At 36.8% G+C, this 16,483-nt stretch overlaps 1 protein-coding gene across 1 annotated transcript in view; it reads right to left on the reverse strand.

Moving 5' to 3' along the window:
- The window catches only part of PKHD1L1 (PKHD1 like 1), a gene marked incomplete at both ends in the record, with an annotated part of 139,420 nt that overhangs the window by 21,349 nt on the left and 101,588 nt on the right, over positions 1-16,483 (reverse strand). The window contains 10 exons of the mRNA XM_084229761.1: positions 9-120; positions 656-778; positions 860-1,008; positions 1,492-1,582; positions 2,876-2,997; positions 10,244-10,373; positions 11,306-11,409; positions 12,210-12,383; positions 13,787-13,916; positions 15,091-15,209. Of these exons, the coding sequence (XP_084085887.1) occupies positions 9-120; positions 656-778; positions 860-1,008; positions 1,492-1,582; positions 2,876-2,997; positions 10,244-10,373; positions 11,306-11,409; positions 12,210-12,383; positions 13,787-13,916; positions 15,091-15,209 (1,254 nt within the window). The remainder of the gene's footprint in view (positions 1-8; positions 121-655; positions 779-859; positions 1,009-1,491; positions 1,583-2,875; positions 2,998-10,243; positions 10,374-11,305; positions 11,410-12,209; positions 12,384-13,786; positions 13,917-15,090; positions 15,210-16,483) is intronic.

Raw genomic sequence — 16,483 nt, forward strand, 5'->3', positions numbered from 1 at the left:
ATGTTTACCTGATGGAGGTCTAGAACTTCTATGGGCAGCAGAAAGTTCAATATTGGGGTCATCATTAGTAAGGATATCAGAGCAATTAAATTCAGGGCTACTTCCAACAATCAATGAATTCTATTAAAAAATTCAAACAGCAAATCTTTAATAATAGATTTTTCTAAAAGTAAACATAATAAGGAATAATACTTAATGCTACTGTAGTAAATCAAAACCTCTGAATTTGAGAAGCAGATCATTTATTAAGCCAACATGAAAAAGAGATGATTTCTGTCATGAGTAGAATGACACTCAAAAGTGGGAGGGAAGACAGGCATATCCATGATGCCATGTAATGCTGCTCTAGTGGAAACATGTCCAGGGAACAGCAGGAACAAGAAGAGGGAATGTCAATGGCCACTTAGGTTGGTTCAGGAAAGACTTCATAAAGGAAGTAAAAAGTTAACTAATGGCAAAATTAGTAGGTCATAAGCAAGAAAAGGAGAGGAAAGGTGTGATGGTTAGAGAGCTTCCTGGCAGAAGGCAATGAGTGCAAAATCAAGAGGTTTGGACTACCAGGCCTGAAGTTAAGGAAATCAATCTTAGGCCTTCAATAATTTTATCCTTCTCAGAGTTGCTTCTTTTTCCTTGTGTGGTTGTATGCACTTCTTACCTTAATTTGAACTATTTTACTGGAAATTTTGTGAGATACAGCAGCTGGCATGTAAATCATTGAAAAAATGGCCATTCCATTGTCAACCAGGGTCACATTGTAGATATACACACTCTCTGTGGTCTGTAACACAATTTGAAGGTTACATAGCACAAAATGCAATCATGAAAGAAAATTAACAACTATCATTTGGATCACATTTACCTGAAAATAAATTCCATAATCCCAACATGTCCAAATGGTAAATCCCTGTATAAGAGAGCATCCAGGAAGGCCATCTTGATTCATGTAGATACCATATAAACCTCCATGGGCTTCATTGTTAAACCACTTTTCCCTGGGATTAGATTGACCTTGAAAGGAAATATAGAACCAGAGAATTAACATTACGAGTCATGCCCTATAGCTTTATAAATAGTACTGGTTAACTGCTCAAGCCCTTTGACTTTTGCATGCTTGCAGGTTTTAACATGAATGGTGAGGCTATATTTCCTTAAATTGGAAGCATAAAATAGTGTCATATCCCCATAGTCACAGTTATTTCTATGCTTTTGCAAAAGAGGTGGTGGGATGATACCAATACCAGTCACATCAAGAACTTAAGTTGCTGTTAGAGTTTTTGGATCATTAACATACAAGCAGTTATTCTTAAATGCTCATCCATTTTTGCTTTAGCACCTCAGTATCTTGAAGTAAATTAGCTTGTTGAGGTCTGCCAGTGCCCACGAGGAAGAGATAATTACACACTGAATTGACAAACAATAATTATTTCTAACACATTTTATTTAGTTTTATTTAGTGACTACATTTAATGACTCTATGCCAAGAAAACTTACTTGAGCAAGGTTCACCATCAATGCGGTATCCAGCCCTTCCAAAGCCAGCTACTACATTATTTTGTAAGACTGTATTGGTTCCTCTATTTATCTAGGGCAATGATAAAATGCTTTGAGTCAGACTCCTGTAAGATTATATAATGGGAGCAAGCATGCAACAAATACAGGAAAACTAATCACGCCTACACTTTCAGGAGGAAAAATTTAATTCATTGTTCATCCTATTCAACTTTTTTTTTAAGATTTATTTATTTATAGCAGCACTGGGATATAGGCCAGAGGCGTGGGAGGGTGAGAGAATTCACCAGAGACAGAGCAGGGAGCAGAACAGGCAGAAGGACCAAAATACACTGCCGAGGGGAGCAGCAGGTGGGACAGGAGAGTTCTGCCGTGCCAAGTGGGAATCTCCCTGGCCGGCCAGGAATCGAACCCGCTCTGCAGAGCCTGCGGACAGCTTCACAGCACTGTGTTCAATCCGCTGTGCCACCAGAGAGGCCCCTCTATTCAAGTTTATATTAAAAATGAAGCCCTGCAGTTACCGTGGTTTATTGGGGTAAGACCAGCACTACATATGATACCTTAGACTTCATTCATTACACAACTGCATTAAAGAGATTTTTTTTATACCAGTCACAAAATCCACTGGATGTACTTCAGTATTTATTAGTCACTGACCACATTCTAGTATTATAACAAGGTTACCGGATTTTATTACTCTTGCTGGTAAAATTCTATTGCCAATTTGATTTATTTAGAAAAAAGATAACTAAACTGGTTATAGTGGACCACAACATTCAACAGAGATGTTCACTAGTTTAAGTAGAATCCACTGTAATAAAACACTAGGCTAGCAAAATTGTTAAACCATTACTAAAAAAAATTATTTTATGAGTGAAGTTAAAGAATCAGAAAATGAAAAGCATACAGCACAGAAGATTTAGTTCTTGCCTTTGGTGTCAGCAAAATAACCATTGGAAGTCAGCTAGCATTACGAGGCAAGAACCTGAAAGTGATAATTACTTAAAAAACATTTTTTTTTTCTATTTAGGTAACATTGGTTTACAATACTGTATAAGATTCAGAGGTATAGGATCATACCACCCCCATATCCAACATTCCTGAAAGCAATAATTAATGTTGGAAAAGCAAGGACATAAGAACTATTTAAACCAATGGAGAAAAACACAAAGTAAAACCCAATGGCAATTGGAGCTTGCAAAATCTTTTAAGAAAGTTAATCACTCTTTAATTACTCAGTTTAGGAGTTCACAAGTTTTTATCTAAGGAAGAAACAGAATTCAATAACATTTTAAGATTCACAATTTCTACAGAATAAGAAAACTATACTCGATAATTTGGATAATTATAAATTTGTTTACATTACCTCAATTGCTGCATGCCAGAGAGTTGAACTTAGATCTTTTCTGTTCTGATAGGTTCCTGGCCAAACTGAAAGTGTAACCAAATTTCCTCGGACTTTGTTGGCATCCCCCCATATTCTAATGCCTGTAAAAAAAATTAAATCCTTCAAAATACATGTACATTTGTCCACTATGGGAGATACCATTCATTTTTCCCACAGAATAAATTTTCTAATTTGAATCTGACAAACAAACCTCTTACATTATAGAGTGAGTCCTCTAAACCCTTAGATAGTGAAACTCTACTTCTTTAATAAATTCCTTGAGTTAGAATCTTCTGAAGGTGCTTGTTAAATAAATGGATTCAGAGATCATTTCAGGGGGCGGAGCAACATGGCGGCGAGGAGACGTTGAGAGTAGGATCTCCCATTAAAAAAAGTTAATAGGGAGGAAAAGCGGCAGGTCCCAGTGAGAACTGGGACACGGAAGATAAACGGACGACTCCAGCAAACTGCCCGAAGAAGAAAGTTGCCATAAAAGAGGACCAGAAGGGAGGGAAGCGCAGAACCCTGCTCCCCTCCCCAGCCCACAAAGTCGGCACTTTCCGACCGGCAGAGAGGAGGGAAACAACAAACCAAAACGGCCAACAAGAACAAACGATGCAGCAAGCGGGACTGTGAGTGGAAAGGAACTATTGCAGCCACCACACCCCGTGAACTGGAGCTGTGGAGAACCCTGCAGGATCCGCCGCAGAGGTGAGCTCCAGGCGCCATTAAAGAGAGCCCACCCCCCAGGAGGAGACCAGCACCAGCACACAGCCCCGGCCGCCCAGTAAGCTTGCGAGGAAAGCGGCGCGCTGAAAAAGCAGACGCGGATACGGATCGGATCGCAGCTGCCCAGGTCGCCGCGCCTGTGACCTAGGCTTGCGGGGAGACGCGCGGAGGCCCTCCCTGAGTGAGCAGGAACAAGGCGCCCAGGCAGGGGAGCGGGATTCAAAAGGCGCCATTCCCAGACCACTGATCTGGGCTACAGCCCGCGTCCTGGAACTGAGGGCTTTGGAACTGAGACCCGGGGCACGAAATTAGGGGCGTGGGTTCCCCACGATGGTGGGGCACAAGGCAGACACAGCACCCCAAAGCCGTTGAGGTGTACCCTACCATCCCCGCTCTGCTCCCTGTCCCACGGGGTGGAAAATCAGCTCCCCAAGGGCTCTAGGAGAGATCTCTGGCGCCACCTAGCAACTTGAAGCCAGCAGAGGCTCCTGAAGGAGCTAGTGGCCAGCTGGGGAGTTAGCCCACACCGGGCCCCTTCTGAACAAGTAGTCTGAGCCCACAGGGAGAGCGAGCACCCACAGCCGGGGCAGACCAGGCGCGCAGAAGAGTGTGCCTAAGACCAGACACGCAGGGAGTGTGTCCCACATCACCATTTTAGAACAGGGACATTTCTTCAGTAAAGACTACCTGCAGAAGGCTTCCTCAGGAGCCAGAGGTGAGCGGGGGAAGTTCGCCCACACCAGACCCCCTCTGGCCTGCATTCCAAGCCCAGAGGGGAGCAGGAACCCACCGCCGGGGCAGACCAGGCGCACAGGGGAGTGTGTCCCCACATCGGCATTTTAGAACAGGGACCTTTCTCCAGTAAAGACTGCTTGAAACTGACAGATGACTCCTGGAGGAACCAAAGGGGAACAGAGAAGCCCACCCAAGATGCCGGCCAGTCCCAACAACACAGTGTCCCAACGCATACGGCAAATTAGAAAACAGACAGTAGGGAGGAGAAGAACCACACGCAACCTAGCAACTCTCCAGAGAAAAAGCACACCACAAAAAGAAAACCAGCCCCCAGATTGCAACGACAATAACTTGGAAGAATTTCTGAGCCTTCCAGAAAGAGAATTCAAAATTGCCGTGATTAAAAAACTGACAGAAGTCATAAAGGAAAACAATGATAAGGGAAAAATAATCAACGATCAGAAGAATGCAATTGAGTCCCTAGAGAGGGAAAACAATGGTCAGAAGAAAGTAATTGAGTCCCTAAAGAGGGAAGTAAAAGAAATGCAGGAGATCAAAGAATTAATGGAAGAACTAAAGAATTCTGGGAAAAGCAATGAAAGCAGAATAGATGAAATGGAAGAACGAATAAGTAATCTTGAAGACACAGAAATAAAAAGAACCAAAACAGAAAAGGAAAGAGAAGTACGAAGGAAAAAGAACGAAGAAAGACTTCGGGAACTATCTGACTCCATGAGGAAAGGAAATATAAGAGTTATAGGAATACCAGAAGGAGAGGAGAGAGATGTAGGAACAGAGAAAATATTCAAAGAGATAAATGAAGAGAACTTCCCAAATGTGAAGAAGGAGCTGAAAATTGATATACAAGAAGCAAGAAGAACACCAAACTTCCACGACGAAAGGAAAAATACAGCAAGACACATAATAGTAAAGCTCCCAAGAATCCAGGACAAGGAAAAAATAATGAAGCTGGCAAGAGGGAAGAAACAGATAACATTCAAAGGAAAACCAATCAGGCTGACATCAGACTTCTCCAAAGAAACACTACGGGCAAGGAGAGAGTGGAGGGACATAGTCAACAGACTCCAAGAAAACAGATGCCAACCAAGAATACTCTATCCCGCAAAGCTCTCCTTCCTCTTTGAAGAAAGAATATGGACCTTCCCAGACAAACAGAAACTCCGGAATTTCATTGCAACTAAACCCCCACTCCAAAAAATACTACAAGGAGTCCTAAAGCCAGAACCTCAGAGGGACGAATAACAATGAAAGAAGGCCAAAAAAAAAAAAGTTATTAAAATAATAAATAAATAAAATCAAAGGAAAGACAAACACAATGGCAAATACAGATGTTAACATATCAATATTAACTCTAAATGTAAATGGACTAAACTCTTCAATAAAAAGACACAGAGTTGCAGCCTGGATTAAGAAACAAAACCCAACCTTTTGCTGTCTCCAGGAAACACATTTAGCTACAAAAGATAAAAATAGGCTCAAAGTTAAAGGATGGAAAACAATCCTACAAGCAAATGGACCAAAAAAGAAAGCAGGAACAGCTATACTTATATCAGATAAAACAGATTTCAAACTCAAAAAGATAAAAAGAGACCCCAATGGTCACTACATTATGATCAAGGGGACAATACTTCAAGAAGAAATAACACTCATTAACATATACTCACCAAACGAAGGAGCACCAAAATATATCAGACAACTGTTGTCCTCTCTGAAAACAGACATCAGAGAAAACACATACGTAGTGGGAGACTTCAACACACCACTATCAACAATGGATAGATCAACAAGACAAAAAATAAGTAAAGAAACCAAAGCTCTAAATAAGGACCTAGAGCAATTGGGCTTAACAGACATCTATAGAACACTAAACCCCCAAAAAACGGAGTACACATTTTTCTCAAGCGCACACGGATCATTCTCCAGGATCGATCACATACTGGGGCACAAGACAAACATCAACAGATACACCAAGATTGAAATCATATCAACCATCTTTTCTGACCATGAAGGCATCAAACTAGAAATAAACCATAAAAAGAAGGCAAGGAACTTTCCTACCTCATGGAGATTAAAAACCACACTACTGGAAGACCATTGGACTAATGAGGAGATCAAAGAAGATATTAAAAAATTTTTTGAATTGAACGACAAGGAGGACACCAATATCCTAAATGTATGGGATGCAGCAAAAGCAGTAATAAGAGGAAAATATATAGCAATAGAAGCTCACATCAAGAAACAAGAAAGAACGCAAAGAAACAACCTAATCTCGAAGCTCAAAGATCTAGAAAAAGAACAACAAAAAAACCCCAAAACCAGTAGAAGAAAAGAAATAATAAAAACCAAAGCAGAAATAAATGAAATTGAAACTAAAAAAACAATCCAAAAGATCAATGAAACCAAGAACTGGTTCTTTGAAAAAATCAATAAAACAGACAAACCCCTAGCCAGGCTCACAAAGGAAAAAAGGGAGAAAGCACAAATAAACAGGATCATCAATGAAAGAGGAGAAATCACAACGGACACAGCAGAAATCAAAAGAATAATCAGTAACTACTATGAACAGTTATATGGAAACAAGTTTAACAATCTAGAGGAGATGGACAAATTCCTACCAGTCTACAATCACCGAAAGCTAGATAAAGAAGAAATAGAACACCTAAACAGACCAATTAAAATTAGCGAAATTGAAATGGTAATCAAAAACCTCCCCAAAAACAAAAGCCCAGGACCTGATGGATTTACAAATGAATTCTACCAAACATTCAGAGACGAATTAGTGCCTATCCTTCACAAACTCTTCCAAAAAATTGAGAAGGAAGGGACAATACCAAACACGTTTTATGAAGCCAACATTACACTAATACCAAAACCGAACAAGGACAACACAAAAAAGGAAAACTACAGGCCAATCTCCCTAATGAACACTGATGCAAAAATCCTCAATAAAATTTTAGCTATCAGAATCCAACAATGTATCCACAAGATAATTCACCACGACCAAGTAGGATTCATTCCAGGGACACAAGGATGGTTTCACATCCGAAAATCAATCAACGTTATCCAACACATCAACAAAAAGAAATATAAAAACCATATGATAATATCAATAGATGCTGAGAAAGCTTTCGACAAAGTGCAACACCCATTCATGATAAAAGACCTTGAAATTCTTGGGATACAAGGAACATACCTCAACATCATAAAGGCCATCTATGACAAGCCAACAGCCAGTATCATTCTCAATGGTGAAAAGCTGAAAGCAATTCCATTAAGATCTGGAACAAGACAAGGATGTCCACTCTCACCACTGCTTTTCAATATAATACTGGAAGTCCTAGCCAGGGCAATAAGACAAGAGAAAGACATCCAAGGAATCCAAATAGGAAAAGAAGAAGTCAAATTATCACTATTTGCAGACGATATGATATTATACATAAAGAACCCCAAAAACTCCACAGAAAAGCTAATTCAACTCATCAATCAGTTCAGTAAAGTGGCAGGATACAAAATCAACACGCAAAAGTCAGTAGCCTTCCTATACACAAACAATAAATCTGAAGAAGAAGAAATCAAAAAAAACATCCCTTTTGTTATTGAAAAAAAAAAACAAATATTTGGGAATAAATCTAACAAAAGAGGTAAAGGACCTATACACAGAAAACTATAAAACACTGTTAAAAGAAATAGAAGAAGACACAAAGAAATGGAGAGACATCCCCTGCTCATGGATTGGAAGAATAAACATTATTAAAATGGCCATCCTTCCAAAAGCAATATACAGATTCAATGCTATTCCAATCAAAATTTCAATGTCATTCTTCAAAGAAATAGAACAATTATTGATGAAATTCATATGGAATCACAAAAAACCCCGAATAGCCAAAGCTCTCCTGAAAAAAAAAAGAAGGGATTGGAGGCATCACACTCCCAGACTTCAAACTATACTACAAAGCCATAATCATCAAAACTGCATGGTATTGGAACAAGAACAGACATACAGACCAAAGGAATCGAATAGAAAATCCAGAAATAAACCCACAGATTTATGGTCAACTAATCTTTGACAAAGGAGCAAAGAATATGCATTGGAGCAAAGAAAGTTTGTTCAATAAATGGTGCTGGGAAAACTGGGTCGCTACATGCAAAAGAATGAAGCTTGACCACTACCTCACACCATACACAAAAATCAACTCAAAATGGATTAAAGAACTAGACATAAGACCTGAAACCATAAAATATATAGAAGGAAATATAGGCGAAACACTACGTGATTTGCACATCAAAGACATCTTTACAGACACATCACCCAAAGCAGTGATAGTGAAGGCAAAGATAAACAGCTGGGACTACATCAAATTAAAGAGCTTCTGCACAGCAAAAGAGACAATAACAAAAACAAAGAGAAACCCCACCAACTGGGAGAACATTTTTGCACCCAACACTAATGATAAAGGACTGATCACAAAAATCTGCAAAGAGCTGATGAGACTCAACAACAACAAAGAAAATAATCCAGTCAAAAAATGGGCAGAAGAGCTAAAAAGAAACTTCTCTGAAGAGGAAATGCAAATGGCCAACAGGCATATGAAAAAATGTTCAACATCACTTGTAATCAGGGAAATGCAAATCAAAACTACCATGAGATACCATCTTACACCAGTGAGAATGGCACATATTAAAAAAACTAGCAACAACAAATGTTGGCGAGGGTGTGAAGAAAAAGGAACTCTCCTGCACTGTTGGTGGGAGTGCAAACTGGTCCAACCACTGTGGAAAGCTGTGTGGAGATTTCTGGACCTACTAAACATAGAGCTTCCATATGATCCAGCAATTCCACTCCTAGGTATTTACCCAAAGGACACAGAAACATCAATTCCAAAGAGCACCTGCACCCCTATGTTTATAGCAGCACTGTTTACAATAGCTAAGCTTTGGAAACAACCCAAATGCCCAAAAATAGATGACTGGATCAAGAAGATGTGGTACATATATACCATGGAATATTACTCAGCATTCAAAAAAGATAAACACATGCAATTTGCAGCAACATGGATGGCGCTGGAAGGGATCATGCTCAGCGAAATAAGCCAAAAAGAAAAAGAAAAATACCGGATGGTCTCACTCATAGCAGGAATCTAGAAAACTTAAATAAGGGACCAGGAAAATGAATAACTATAAGAAAGTGAAAATCAAAATCAACAAAAAACTATGAACCAGAGACACGTTTAGGGGGGCGGTGGCGGGAGGGGAGGGATTGGGGTCAGAATGGTGGGGCTGCAATTGTATGGGGAATATAACAATAAAATTTATAAAAAAAAAATGGATTCACAAGCTCCACTTCAGCTTTAAATAAATACACACAAATATTATACATATTAAATGTTTGTATTATGTTACAAATGACATTCAAGAAAGGATAACCATCTAAAATAAAATAATAATTTCATAAGATAATAACCTTTATTTGTAAATAATCTTTTGGTTGATATGTGAGCAGCATTCAAAAGTCATAGTAATTTAAACTATGGTTGACTGGATACCTCACATAAGATGACAATCTGCTATGTAATTCCAGAGCTGTCCTGTCCAATAGGGAAGCCACAGTCACATATGAGTACTTAAATGTAAAGTAAGTACATTTAAGCTGAGTACAATTAAAATAAGAAATCCAGCTCCTCAGTCACAGTAGCCATATGTCAAGGGCTCAATGACCATTGGTGGTTTAGTAACCACCATATGTACGCAGACACAGCCTTTTCCGTTATTCAGAGTGAACCATCAGACAGCAAGTTGGTACGAGTATATATACAAGACTGACTCAGAAAGATATATGATTGGAACAAAATATTATTATATTACCTTCTCCCACTGTAAAGTGAATGATGTTATCATCTATGTCCAATCCATCTGTCCCAAACACACCAATTGCTGGAGAAAAACTATTGTGGAAAGCACAGCCTCGAATATAAGAGGAACCATGTTCTTGACTCTATGAAACATTAGGATTCAGTGAACATTTTCCAAACAAATTAAAAAAAAAGATTAAAAAAATTTGAAGTAGATGATTGTCAGGAAAGAAATCTTAATAAACAAAATTCCCAATCTATAATTCACTAAAGGAGATGATTTCCCAGTAGATCCTAGGAAATTTCCATATTAACTTGAATGCATTATGATTACAGAAAACAAAAATATCTCCTTATTTTAAATGCAGTTTGAAAAATTAAGTACTTTTCTATGCATGTATATGACTCTCATTACCTATAAAATGCTAAGGTACTAAAAACTATTTTTTAGAATAGTTTACTTTGGAATAAACAGATTTTTTTCTCAGTGAGTGAACTCATTTTTATTATAACACTCTTGGTATGGTCTGATTAGGTGCAAAAAGTATTTCTTAACCTTCAGATATATGCTCTAGAAAACCTTGAAAACAATGTAAATTTTTTCACCTCTACCAAACCACCCATGTTCATTACGAAAAATGATACTCTGAGCAAGAGGTTACAATCCAAAAGTCCATAAGAACCTATCAATGGGTAGATTAGGGGACTCAATTTTAAACCAACATGATTATTTTTTTATTTTCAAAAGAAAATAAAAGGCCCTCTTCCCACTTTTGACAGTTATTGTAATATAAATGGAGATGTGAAATACTATTATAGCTCTTCATTTATTTTGTTTTTGTGCTCTTTTTCTGATTTTTTAACTAATCTTATATGCACAAAATGAGTGGAAAAATGAGTGGAATAAAATGCTACAAGAATCTAAGAAAACTTATAAGAAATAAACCTCACAAAGTTTTATTATCCTAGATTATAGTCTTAGCAATTCTAAGATTTTGTTTAGTAACATTAAATAGAAATAAAATAAAAATATTTTATTTTTGAATTATGCAAAAATGAAAAATAATGTACAAACCTGTCCTAGATTAAGAAATGTTACAGCGTATCTTGGATCTGTGCCATCCCTGAAGCCTTCCTGTCCACTGTGATAAAATTCCACATTACTTATTCTTGCATTTCCTGCAGGGGTCGTGGATAAGGAGAGGAAGAGTCAATGAGAATATTTGTGTAAAACTATAAAGGATAATTCAACTTTCCAAATTCCAATTTGTTTTCAACATTTTCATGGAAATCCTTGCTACTTTAATCCAAATAGGAAGTATTTCTGAGCTTTTTAACTTCCCTCCCCTAGAAACTTCTTAGATTTAGACCTTTTTTCCCTATTAGCCTCCACTGGCCATGAAATTTTAGTACCACAGAAATACTATCTGTCTCTTAGTGTATGGTGACTCCTTTGGAAGAGCACACATCATTGTTTAGTAAAGGTTTTTTTGTTTGTTTGTTTGTTTGAAGATTTATTTGTTTATACAAGCACTGGGTACAGTCAGAAGCGCGGGAGGGTGAGAGAATTCACCAGAGCCAGAGCAGGGAACAGAGCAGGCAGAAGGACCAAAGTACACTGCTGAGGGGGGCAGCGGGTGGCAGGAGAGGTCTGTGCGCCATGTGGGACCCTCCTCCGGTGGCCGAGGAGCAGCCGGGGATCGAACTGGCACTGCAGAGGCTGTGGGCGGCTTCGCAACCCAGCGCTCAACCGCTGCGCCACTGGGGAGGCCCTAGTTTGATCACTCTTATTGTATATCTTCATACATAGAATAATGTTAGGGATCTGGTTTTGGAAAGTAGTACCTGAGTTACACAAACCCTCCCAAAGCTTTATTTGTCCACATGATCCTATAAAAAAGTGAGAATTATTTAAGTACTAAGCATAGAAGGTATCATGTTACATTGAATTTAGAAAAATAAATTAAAATTGTACCAACCTTTAAATGTCGTCATATTTTCAGTGAATGAGCTGACCAGGATGTGTGCACCAAAAGATTCCTCCAACCAACCTGGATAATCTTCACCAACTATTTTGATGTTTCGACTCAGTATCCCAACATCAGCTGCTAATGTGTAGCTCTGATCTGTTTCAGGAACATGGTACCTTTCACCTGTAACAAAAGACAGCTAGATTATTAGCAGTTCTGTGAAATACCTGTTTTGATTAGTTACTTTGTAGTTCACAGGCCACATAACTTTCTAATATGCCAGAAGTCAACACAAATAAATGTAAATTTATTAGTTTTGTATGCTGAAATGTACATAGATGGCAGATTAAAATTATACTTTATTTAGAAATGAAATATAATAAAAAGCATTTATTTTGTTTACACCAAAAAGATGATTGAAAAAATAAAGTTATTGCATGATTAGTAGTTTGGATTCAAGTCAAATTACATATTAAAACAAAGATATAAGGCATGGTGAGAAGTTGACTGTAATTTTAATAGAAAAGTAATGAGGAAAAGACTAGAATTTGCCTGAGGCCACGCAGAGAATCAGTAACACATAGATATTATCTCTCCTGGGGCCTCAGTCTAGGCTTTTCTTTCTTTTCCTGAGGCATATTTTATATCATAATTCTTTATAAATATGTAGCAATATATCAAACACCATCTGTATATTTACACCTTAATAATTGGAAAAAATCTATATTCTACTTTTCTAGAAATCTTATTCAAAACCTCAACAAGCAGGTGCATTTCAAATAAAGGGAAATGTTTGAATGGTGTAAATAAAAGAATCTATATTATCAAACTTGAAAAATCATTTGCTTTATGATTAAATCTTCAATGAAATCTTTTCTTTCTATTTAAAGAAAGGTGACAGCATTATAGACACATGAGCTTCTATAAAAATGCTGCTTTCAAAAATTCTTTAAGGTTCTTTTTTTGTGGGGATGGTATATTTACCTTCCTACCATGCTGTCTTAGAGCAGATTTCTCATGAGAATCAGAGGTATCTGAATGGCTTTCTAACATTACACTCTTGTCTGCTTCTGCTTTCACTTTCTGGGATTCAGATGATGGTAGCATATAAAATAGGAAGAGGCTGGGATGCTGGGAAAGCCCTGGCCTTCCTCTCTCCTTGAGAAGAACAGTTTTGCTATTTCATTATACCTTGCCTGTATGTAGTTATAGTTGAGGAATGTTTTAATGAAACAAATTAGGACAAATATGCTTCTGGATCAGAGGTTCTCAAATTTCCGTGTACATAAGAATCACCTAGAAGCTTGCCTAAAAAAGTGACATTCTTACCTGATACATTGTGATACAGTAGTCTTCTCTCATATTTGCTGAATGAATGAATAAATGAATGAATGCAGATGAAACTATTGGTAGCCAACACATAAATAGTAGCACCCTTGGGTATCAAATCTGAGTGAAATGCTCCTCAAATATATTTGGGAGGTGTTTTTTATCAAATAAATGTAATTACAAAGGAGAACATTAAAAATGTGAGTAATTCACACTTGGTTATTACACATTTACTTGGTGAAAGAACAGCCACTTACCAAGGTGAGTATAGGAAAGAGTCTCATTGAGAATAAGAATTTTGTGATCATGCAGGATTTTAACAATACTTCTAGTTTCTGTCTGGTGGACATCATAGCTTGTGGTTGTTATTACAATCTCTTCTCCCTCCTTAGAAAAATTCAAGTTAGCAATTTTAGCTGGAAACAATTTTAAAAATATGTTTATATTTCTTAAGAACTATTAAACAACTCTAATTTGTATCTGATTAGCAATTATGGTTTTATCAGAAAGAACAAACTATTGCTATGCATGCCTAGAATCCTTGAGAAGGCCATTTTTGTCCCTATGTAAATTACCTGCTACCCATACCATGGCAATCTCTATCACACTACCTGTTTATTTCCATTATCACCCAGATTACAAGTGAAATCAATACATATTTATTTGCTCATTTAGTGTCTGCTTCTTGTACCCTACTGCAAACTCCACTCCAGTTTGACCAATTTCTTCAGTATGCATCCTCAATAGCTAGGAAAACAACTGGTCCTTGGTTAATTACTTATTGAAAAAATAATTATGTTGAAAATATTAATCATACAAACAAAAATATTAATTGGATAAATAATAGGGATATTGTAATCATTTGATTATTGTTAATCACAAACAAGAATATATTGCAAGTAGATTACAATATGTCCCAATAAATTCTCCTTCTGTTTACTGATTTTAAACTGTTTAGAAAGTCAACCCATATAATTTTATGATTTTTACTGATTTACTAAACTAAACTTCTTTGTTTGTGTGACTTTAAAGCTCATTCTTAGCAAAAGAGAACTGGCTGAGATCTGAGAGCTCGGAAAGGGCTCTCCATTTCTCTGACCCTTCAGGATTCAAAATAGTATTTGCTTATCATGTCAGTCCCTGATTTATGCACACCTCGAAGTACAATGAAGGTAGAAATTGCCATTGTTCACATTTTACAAAAATCCCTCATTTAACACATGTATTATGTGAATATCACTTAGCATCAGATTTTTTTTCTTTCCAAAGGTTTAACATAGGAAGCTATAAATTAAAAATGAGCTAACCAACATAACAATAAAATGTACCTAAAATAATTCCATTTTCTGTTTTGTAAGAAATATAATGAGCAAATATTTTTTACCCAAGGACCTGGAGACCACAATTTTAAAATCTCTACCAGCAGGTCAGCTTTTTGAGTTCTAGTTAATTGCAAAATATACATTTCTCATTTGGTTAATCACAGAAGAAAGTAAATATCCATGAGAATAAAGAAGAAAACTTCTAAAGGTTCACTTCCCAAGAAGTACATTTTCTCTACCTGCCAATCGACAGCATCCACCAGAGATAGGACTTTGGAACCTGCCTCCGAGGTTTCTGAGAGCTTAGTTTTATATACTGATCTTGGAATTCCATGAAGATCCAGCTCACCAAATACCCCTGGGGGGAAAAATATACACTCTATGAGTTAGGTGCCAATATAAAATGAAACCGCTTATTGATTAATTTTAACAGATAATTGAACATTTTAGAATGAATGAAAAGAATATGGGCAATCTGCTCAGAGCTGTCAATGGCTTTGGCCATTTGAACCACCTTTTATGGAATCCAGTCCATAGAGATTAAAGCCAGTGCACAAGGATACATGAATAAGGATGTTTATACAACAATGTTGGAAATACTAGAAAACTACAATTAATCCACATATATGTTGATAAGAGAATGGTGAAAAAAATGAAACTGACACAGTTGCATTAAAAAGCTATAGAAATAAAGAATTTTATCTATAAGTATTGATCTAGAAAGCTGTCTATAATATGTTAACTGAAAAAATAAAATTGAGTAATATATTCAGTTTAATCAACTTTTTATATAAGGCATAATACCACCATCACAACAAATCAATATATGGAATATGAATATAGGTATAGATAAAAACAATGCAAAACAAAAATTGTTAACTAATGGTAGTTTCCTAAAGAGGCGTTATAATCAGAAAGATATATATTTTTTCATGATATTCTTTGTTGTTCAAAATGTTACTTTTGAAATAAAAAATAAACACATAAAAGTAATTTGACTGCCTGGAGACATTTGCCAGTGGATAGATGACTAATTCAATCTCACACCATTTCTTATCCACCTATTTACTGATTGTCACTGTTTTAGAAATTGTACAGTGGAACAAATGCAGCATATCCTTGTATATGTCTTTTAAATTAATAGTGCTAGTATTAACAAAAGCAGCTATTAGTTGTGACCAAACTAGACCTTCTCAGATCCTTTGCTTTTAGGCTCAAGTAGGAATGCATAGGGTCATACAAATGCAACTGTTAAAGTTTAATAGTTGTGATTGGCTAACTGATAGCAGCGTCTACCACTTCACAGATTATTAATACTGTAAATGGAATATGTAAAAAACGTACCTTTTAAGGGAAAAGCAATAAAATATGAAAAGTACAACTGTTAACATAAAGGAAAGATTATGAAGAAAACTAGATTGGAGAAGTAATATATATATATAATATATATATATATACAGATATTTGTTAATGTTAGTTTCGTAATGAGTTACATTTTGGTTTAAAGTATCCACATCTACATCTACTTTAATGGGACATAATTTTATTTTTAAATGTCTCTGCTACTTTTATATTCCTACACATTATATAAATGTCTGTGACAGCTTCTGATACCATAACATCATAAACTGA

The sequence above is a fragment of the Talpa europaea genome (assembly GCF_964194135.1).
Source record: "Talpa europaea genome assembly, chromosome: 3".
Classification (NCBI taxonomy): Eukaryota; Metazoa; Chordata; class Mammalia; order Eulipotyphla; family Talpidae; genus Talpa; species Talpa europaea.